Source organism: Echiichthys vipera (genome assembly GCF_963691815.1).
Source record: "Echiichthys vipera genome assembly, chromosome: 16".
Lineage (NCBI taxonomy): Eukaryota > Metazoa > Chordata > Actinopteri > Perciformes > Trachinidae > Echiichthys > Echiichthys vipera.
Genome location: NC_139841.1, coordinates 15,297,980 through 15,306,348, shown reverse-complemented (window position 1 = coordinate 15,306,348; position 8,369 = coordinate 15,297,980). Strand labels below are relative to the sequence as shown.

Genomic DNA, 8,369 nt, shown 5'->3' with positions numbered 1-8,369 from the left:
GCGAATTGCGAACTTCCTACTTTTCTCAGTGATAACACTGTAGAAGATCCTATTGTCCCTTTCTGAATTAATAGTCGCAACACAGACATTTGAACAACATTTAAGGCAGTATGAACCCAGAGCAGTCAACTGAAACCCGCTGTGGTGCAAATAAGCGTCCAGTTTCGACGCCGGAGGGGAACGACTTGAAAAAGGGAGCACTGAAAGGGTAATAGTTAGCTTAAACATCGTGTGCTAACGACGGATAACATTATTGCCAGGCATTGCAGATGAGTTATAGGCACTCTAAGTCCTCCTGCATCGCTGTGCTATTGCCACAACCCCCCCCCCCCCCCCCCCGTAAAACGACCTCTGTTGTAACTGTAACGTTAAAGGTGTTCACGGATGTCACTATTCTCTCCCTAGAACTCCATACTCAATGTCTAAGAGAGTTCACTCCAACTTCAAATCACCGGTAAGTAAACCCCTTCTCTGTCTGCAACACACATAGTAGTGACACACGTGCATCCCAGTATCATGCATGGTTGTCTGTTTTTTTTTTGCACGTGACAGCTTCAAGCAACCAAGAGTGCTAAAATGAGCCCTGCAGAGGAGGTGGCAGAGCTGCAGAGGAGAAGAGAGCAACTGGACACAGAGATCGCACAGCTGGAGGCTGAGTAAGTACAGCTGTGTGAGTGTGTGTTTGTCTTTCTGTGTTTCTGTCTTTGAGGTCCAACGTCAATGTCATGGCCTGAGGTTAAGCATGTAATGTTGATGATTCAGTTTAGTGTTAGAGGGAGGGAATTGTGTTGATCCCCACTAATAATACTGCAAAATACCTGTAACACATTTGTGTGTGTGTGTGTGTGTGTGTGTGTGTGTGTGTGTGTGTGTGTGTGTGTGTGTGTGTGTGTGTGTGTGTGTGTGTGTGTGTGTGTGTGTGTGTGTGTGTGTGTGTGTGTGTGTGTGTGTGTGTGTGTGTGTGTGTGTGTGTGTGTGTGTGTGTGTGTGTGTGTCAGAGGATGCAGAGTGGAGGAGCTGGAGCATCATATTGATATGCTGCATGAATACAATGACATCAAAGACATTGGACAGTCACTCCTGGGCCGTATTGGTAAGAGAAATGCACATAAAGACATTTAAATTCACTAGTTTTTAGTAGCATTTAAAAGTTCATACTAGTAGAATTTACAAGGCCAAGAAAAAATTGTAAGTTCTGTTGTTTTATAATTGAATATTGTGGGTCAGATACATTACACTTCCAACTGATCGTTGACACAAATCAGATAGAAAAAGATTTAAAAAATCCCTTTATTAGTTCCAGAACGGGGAAATTTCCTTATAACAGCAGCAAAGTGGAAAGCAAACATAGAAGAAGCATCAATAAGAAACAATACATTTTAACAAGCAATATAAACAAGGAAATATGGAAAAATGTAAACACAGGAAATATAAAATATAATAATAATAATAATAATAAAAGAATAATAATGTACTTATGGGTAGTGGAGTGGTTTAGAATAAACATTCATGCTTATTCTGTATGGTTTGATTCATCCAACCCCACTGTGAGCTTTCACTCCTTCAGCTCAGTTCTTTTGATTAAATCAATACGATGCCATGCTAATTCTTTGCACAGTCACATGGTGACTGTAGGAATGGGTCTAATTTCTTCTTCCAAGTGAACTGAGGTGTGGAAAATTTCTGGTATGACAGCAACGTGAAGCACCCACAGCATACATATAATGCTCGACTTGTCTGTGGATGGTAGCAGCCATTTACAGGCGGCATCATCTCCTCCCTCCGTCAGTGCACTGGAGTTTTTTAATCCATCGATGGAAGTCCAGTAGCAGGTATGACAAAAAAAAAAAAAGAGTGTTGCGAGATAACAGCCAACCCAAACTGTCAGTTGAATGATTTGTCTCTGTGTCTGTGTGACTCATGTTTTACAGCTCTTACAGCTTATTTATGATACAGCAGTGTGAACCCTGAACAGCCTGGAAGAGACATGCAACTATGTCTTTTTCTGGTGTGATCGGTACAAAGAAAAAAATTGCATAAAGGTCTGATCACATCCTTAAAATCTATTTAAAGTACTTAGATGAATGTCAATAGACACCATTATTCCCAAAACACACCAAGCAGCAGTGAAATGCAGCTGGTGGTGAGCTGCCATGCAATGTCTATGAAAGCATGCGGCGCCCGCTCCGAGCTCAGCTAGCTGTGGTCTGCGGCGAAGTGCAGCAAAAACTAAAAGTTGGGTATAGTTTTACTTAGCCATAGCATAACATAGCCAAATAATAGCCTCAGCCAATCAAAAACACTCCTGTGACATATTGACCTATGTTTACAGAGAATTTCACCTCCTGGCTGCAGAAATATGAGAATTATTACGGCGAGCAGTACTTTGCCGCTACTTGGTGTGTTTTTGATGTTAAACAAAAACAACATCAGATTTAACCCATGGTCATACTAAAGTTAAGTCTACTAAGTCTAAAGTCTAGCTTTTTATTAATTTAGTAATTTCTTCTTAATCAAAATGTTTTATTCTGCCGATTGGGTTGATAAGCAATATCAATCGTTATAAGACTAACGTTATCTGGCTGCAGAGTTGTGAGAGAGGTTAGCTTATGTCAGCTCTCCTCACAGGCACCGGGTAACGTTACACAGACACAGGTCATGTTAACTTCTTTAATATTCTATACTCATTATTTAAACTTAAAATATTAAAAGAACAAAGACAAGTCATTGTGAATCAAGTCGAGTAAAGTCGAGTCTGTAGCTAAAGTCTAAAGTCTTTTATTTTCTGTCAAGTTGCAAGTCATCAATTTAGTGACATGAGTCACAAAGCACGAAGTCCACATCTCTGTGACGCACTTTCAAAATATTATAACTCAGAATTATGTGTGAAGAAAATTGCCACCTTTATGTGTGCTAAAATTTACATTCAAGTTATTTAAGCATACATGATCAAAGGGACATTTGAATAAGCTATTATCTGATAAGGCATTGCAAATACAGCTTGTAGGAAAAGTGTAAATTAAAAATGATGATCTTTGCCCAGTCTCATTGCAATATATTGAGACCAGATTCAAGCTGTTGTACGGGCAGCCGCCAGAGGGCAACAGAGCAGTGTCTCTGCTTCCCTCTGAGGCCAAGCCAAGGCCATTCTTAACCTTAGAAAGTATTTAATCCCAACACACCGACTGCGTTTACATTTAGATTCCATTGGCTTGCCTAGGAAACATTCATTCTGTTAGCTAAACACTTAACATGTTATTAGTTCCTCTTCTCTTCGGGTCAGCTTGATTATACTTGGGTTCCCATCTCATCCAGCTTAAGTAAACCATAGCCACTAAATCATTTAATTTTAATTAAATCAATTAATTTTCTCTATGACGACAGAAATATTCATTTTGATGAAATTGCCATACTCCTGGTGCTACGTTTATTAATCAAATAAACTCACTGGACGGATAGAAGCTAGTACATTTACGCAACATTTGGAGGCTGAAGAACCATAACTTTCCTCTCTCAGACAGATCAGATAGTTGTGTTAACATTTCACCTCCTCCCGACTACTTTTGGCATCATTCCTGTGACACTGTGTGAACCTGTCTGTCTGTCTGGTCAGTGGGCACACACTAATATAAAGAAATAGGGTACAAAAAGTGTTGCAAGTCCTATCATATCTTTTAAAAAAAAGTTGTGTACGCGTGCATGTGCTGCAACTGTATGAGATTGAGAAAGTGAGGAGAAGTTCACACTGTTGGGAAGGATTTTGTGAATCACAGCCAAGTCACATTATGGTCTGTGTGTGTGTCATAACAAACATGACTTTTTACCTACTTCTGCGTTCATGTGTGCTTGTGTGCGTGGTGTCAAATAAAAGCGGAATATCCCGATTGAGTCAACCGATCTTTTCTATAAATGTTAATAGCAGAGTTCGTACGGGTGCTTGAAATCCTTGAAAGTGTGAAAAAGTACGTGAAAAAGTTTGAAATTGTAGCTGAATTTCTTTCAGAACAAATAGCTATAGAATATACATTTAATTTAATTTCTTATCTTTCTGGTATTATGAAACATAATTGTAGTGTTTATAGCATTATGCCATCTATTTTAATGTGATTTCAATTAAAAAATAATTGTTTTGAATATGTATGCATTCATTTAAATATGTAATTTACCACAGCTGTAAGGTGCTGAGAAAGCTTGAAAATGGACCTTTGAAAGTGCTTGAATTTGAACTTGGAAAAGGTGTACCAACCCTGAAAGAGGAACAGTCCAGATAAATTTCTCAAAGGCTCTGATGTCACTTATTAACTTATTTACCACTTCTGCGGTTGTTTGTGTATACAAACTGGGCTATATCTAATTTTAAATCTACACTGTGATTAAAAGCTTGCTGTCTCTTTAAATTCTGTCAGTACTGTACAATGGAGAGTCAAGATGTTAATGACCTCTTAGTGAATGGAGGCAGCGTTTCCTCTCTGACAATGGCAGTCTTTCACATCACTTACACACACACGCACACAAACACACAATTACTGTCTCTGTCTGTCATGCAGGCACATGCATACACTAACACATACACAAACTGTATTAACACATGGTATCGTCCTCTCTCGCCTCTTCCTGCTCTCTCTCTCTCTCTCTCTCTCTCTCTCTCTCTCTCTCTCTCTCTCTCTCTCTCTTTCTCTCTCTCAGACACACCCTCTTTCTCTCCCTCACTTTCTCTCAAACGCACACACTTTCACAAAGAGTCTACACTTAAACACTGAGTTGCTGTTGTATGCGCTTATACTGAGCAGGAGGAGATGGGTGGGCTGAAGAGTGAGAAAGGAGACAAGAGGAGATGCCCTGCAGTACCCTCTAAAGACAACTGTCTCTTTGTCTCTTTCTCTCTGTCTGTCTGTCAGTCACAAAGGTCATTGTCACATCTCCCAAGAAATGTCTTTTTTGCATATATAATCTTAAAAACTATTCATATTTCATCACGTTTAAAGCTTTTTATATCATTCAGGAGATTCCCTAAAAATGACACTTAACTTATCAGCAGTGGGTCACAAAGAGGTTGACTGGATTGGGGTGTGTATGTATTTACATTTTCAGTGGTGAAAACAAACGTTTTGAATATACAGTGGAGGTATTGATTTTAAATTCTGAAATTAATGTTTATTCAGGTACAGTACATTATAAACTGAAATCTTATGAAATGTCAGCAAAAGAATACGCACCAAATAACTACAATTCTTTAAAGGAAACACAACTTCACAACTTTGTACTGTAACCCACTGGAGCCATGAGTGTTACAACGCAGGTGCAAAGATGATTTACTAAACATCAAACAATGAACCTCTCTATAGCTCCAGGCCTTCAACCCCTCTTATTCCAACAGCACTCTATGTACACATCCTTACCAAATGAATTCACTTGGCATAAGATAAAGGATAACAGTTGCATCACCTTAGGGCCAAACTATTGCTTATTATCATCAAGGCTGGTAAAGAGATCAGGTAATATATATAAATATATATAAATCTTTGTAATTTTTTCTCTGTCTGTCTGTCAGTCATAAAAGTCATTGTCACATCTTCCAAGAGATGTCTTTTTTTCATATAAAATCTTTAAAACTATTCATATTTCATCATGTTTAAAGCTTTTAATATAATTCAGGAGATTTCCTAATGAGATATTGTCATTGTCATTCATGTAATATAACGTCTTATAGATTAAATGAAAATGGCACTTCTTATCAACAGTGGGTCACAAAGAGGTTGACTGGATTGGAGCTTGTATGTATTTACATTTTCAGTGTATGGTGAAAACAAACATTTTGAATATACAGTGATGGTATTGATTTTAAATTATGAAATTAATGTTTATTCAGGTGCAGTACATTATAAACTGAAATCCTATGAAATGTCAGCAAAAGAAAATGCATATATACAGTGTATATATATATATATATATATACACACATGTGATTGAAATAGACACAGTTATTTGATAGTAAGAAAAGCTACAGATTGTCATGCCTGTACTGTATATAGGGAAAAACAGCCTTGCACAGGTCAGTCAATGATGCTTTAGCTGGGTTGATGTGCCAAAGAAACTTTTTTTTTTAAGGCTAATTTTAGATTTTTAAGATGGAGATGGGCTACTGTATACAGTCTTTTCGCCAAGTACAAGCCCTGTGTTGAGAGTGAGTCATTTGTTTGGCACTGGGTTCTTGGTCTGTTCAGTGTTTTGAGGATTGTTTGAAAAGTAGACCAGACGGAGTCAACCCTGTTATCCGACGAAAGGGGCCTAACCCTTACTTTTGCTGTGTCTTGCAGCTGCTGTGAGGGGGACCACCACACGAGATCTCTACAGCCACTTTGATCTGGAACTGGATGACTGAAAATACGTTTTTGAAATTGCAGTGGTGAGAATGGTTCCTCGGCCCAAGGGGAGAGGGGGCTCAAAGACAAAAGACCAAAGAACGTTTAGATAGGAGGATGGATCTGAACTAAAAATGTGACAGGAGGAACTATGTTGACTTCAGCCGGCTCCTTCAGACAGAGGTGTTCCCATTTTGGGTGCCCCCCACCCCCACCCCCACACCTCTTTACTAAAAGACGTTTCAACAGTGGGAAGGATGATTGGGGAATGATATATACTGTATGATATTTAAGAGGCTATCCACTCAAACTATATTCACAAGGCTTTTTTTGTTTCAACATTTAAGCTTATGTAAGTGGAGTTTGGATGAGGGTATATGATGGCTATGTTAATTACTTTTCTGACTTTGTTTTTTTATTTTAAAAAAAGCTAATGCTGGAGTATTAAGTTAAAGTCTAAAATATAATGTACTAGCTATTGGTATAATATGCTTTGTACACTGACAATAACGTAATAAATAAAACCCTCAGACAACCACAGACAGTATTCGCAACGTCACCTCACTGTCTATGAAAACTCCCCATAGTTATAGGATTAATTTTAGTGGAATGAAAGTTGAGTTGAGCTATGAACTAGGAGGTGTCACCATGCACAGACACGTTTTTGATATTCATTCATCCAAATCTGTTTGAGTGAAAGATCTAAATAAATACATATAGTTTATTTTGATAGACATTTTTATTGGTCCGTCTGCCGAATTCAACCCCAAAATATAACACATTCATTTGCTAATGTACCTCTTAAAGTCATGTTAATCATCACCCACTTAGGATATTAGGTAACTGTCACACTCGTTGAGTTTCCTGTCTGTCTCCACTGTGCCATCTAAAAGTTGAACTAAAAAGGAATGGGTTGGGTACCTGCATCCTGTCTTTAAAAAAAAAAAAAAAAATCCCCAATGCTGCTCTACTCGCCTGAAATGTTAAGTATATATTACTGAACAGAAAACACAGACAAGCTGCATAATAGACTGGGCGTACCCTTATCTGTCTGAGAACACAGATAATTGTTTTTGGACCGATAGCTGATTTGTGTGCGTGTGTGCATGTGTGTGTGCGTGAGTGTGTGCGTGAGTGTGTGCGTGTGTGTGTGTGTGTGTTCCCAGCCATAACATAGTGAGAGTGATTGGTGTAAAGCTGTGTGCACTTTTATCTCTTATTTGCAGGTCAAAGCTCATCCTATCCTAATCTTTGAATTGGTTATCATTTACCATCACATACTGGGGTCAGATATGACAAATGCTGATCAGTGTAAAACGTTGTCTTAAATCTGTTTGGTCTTTGGTATTGTTAAAGATGCAGTCAACTATTTCAAAATGGGTGACATGTGAAATACTTTGCAAGACTTAAGAGATAAGTGTGTCTCCATTAATTTTGTCTCTCTAGACCACTGGGGAAGTAACCTGCTGCGATGACCTACGGCACTTTGTTGTAGTATCTTTTGCAATCGTCCCTGATAACTCAACGTGTTACATGACATATTGCTGTAATGGACACTGCGCTGGGAAATGTCAGCTTTCTAGTGTCATTCAAAAGTGGGCCTAAGTTATTCTATTGCGTCATTGTGGGCTACATGACTTTTGTTGTAATCAGCAAGAACAAAAAAGTGTCAATCATTTGGTAAAAAGGACCCAAAATGCAAAGCAAATGTTAAACAACCATTTATGGTTTCCATTTAGGTTATTTAGCACGCACATATACGCATCTTTCAGCGCTGTCTGTGTGAGCTACACCTTTTCTGCCCTACAAAGCCTAGGTGCAGTTATTATGAAATAATTCAAGCCCAAAAATGGCTTTAAAGTTTGTTTACTGTTCCAGTAAAAGAATAGTTGGCACTGTTTTTATCCAAATCAATTCTTCTTACCTGTGTTACTATCTCCAGAGAAGTCAAAGCCACTATGGCCTGCGTTCACAAGACGTTCTGAACTTTAAACGTGCATATGCTTT

At 38.4% G+C, this 8,369-nt stretch overlaps 1 protein-coding gene across 1 annotated transcript; it reads left to right on the top strand.

The window, feature by feature from the left end:
• Positions 1–110: 110 nt before the first annotated feature.
• swi5 (SWI5 homologous recombination repair protein) lies at positions 111–6,404 on the top strand (the record flags this gene model as incomplete). The annotated part of the gene is made up of 5 exons (XM_083930233.1): positions 111–208; positions 406–454; positions 553–656; positions 999–1,093; positions 6,318–6,404. 5 exons carry the CDS (start codon positions 111–113, stop codon positions 6,380–6,382), a joined length of 411 nt encoding a protein of 136 aa, XP_083786359.1. The 3' UTR covers positions 6,383–6,404.
• Between the last annotated feature and the right edge of the window lie 1,965 nt (positions 6,405–8,369).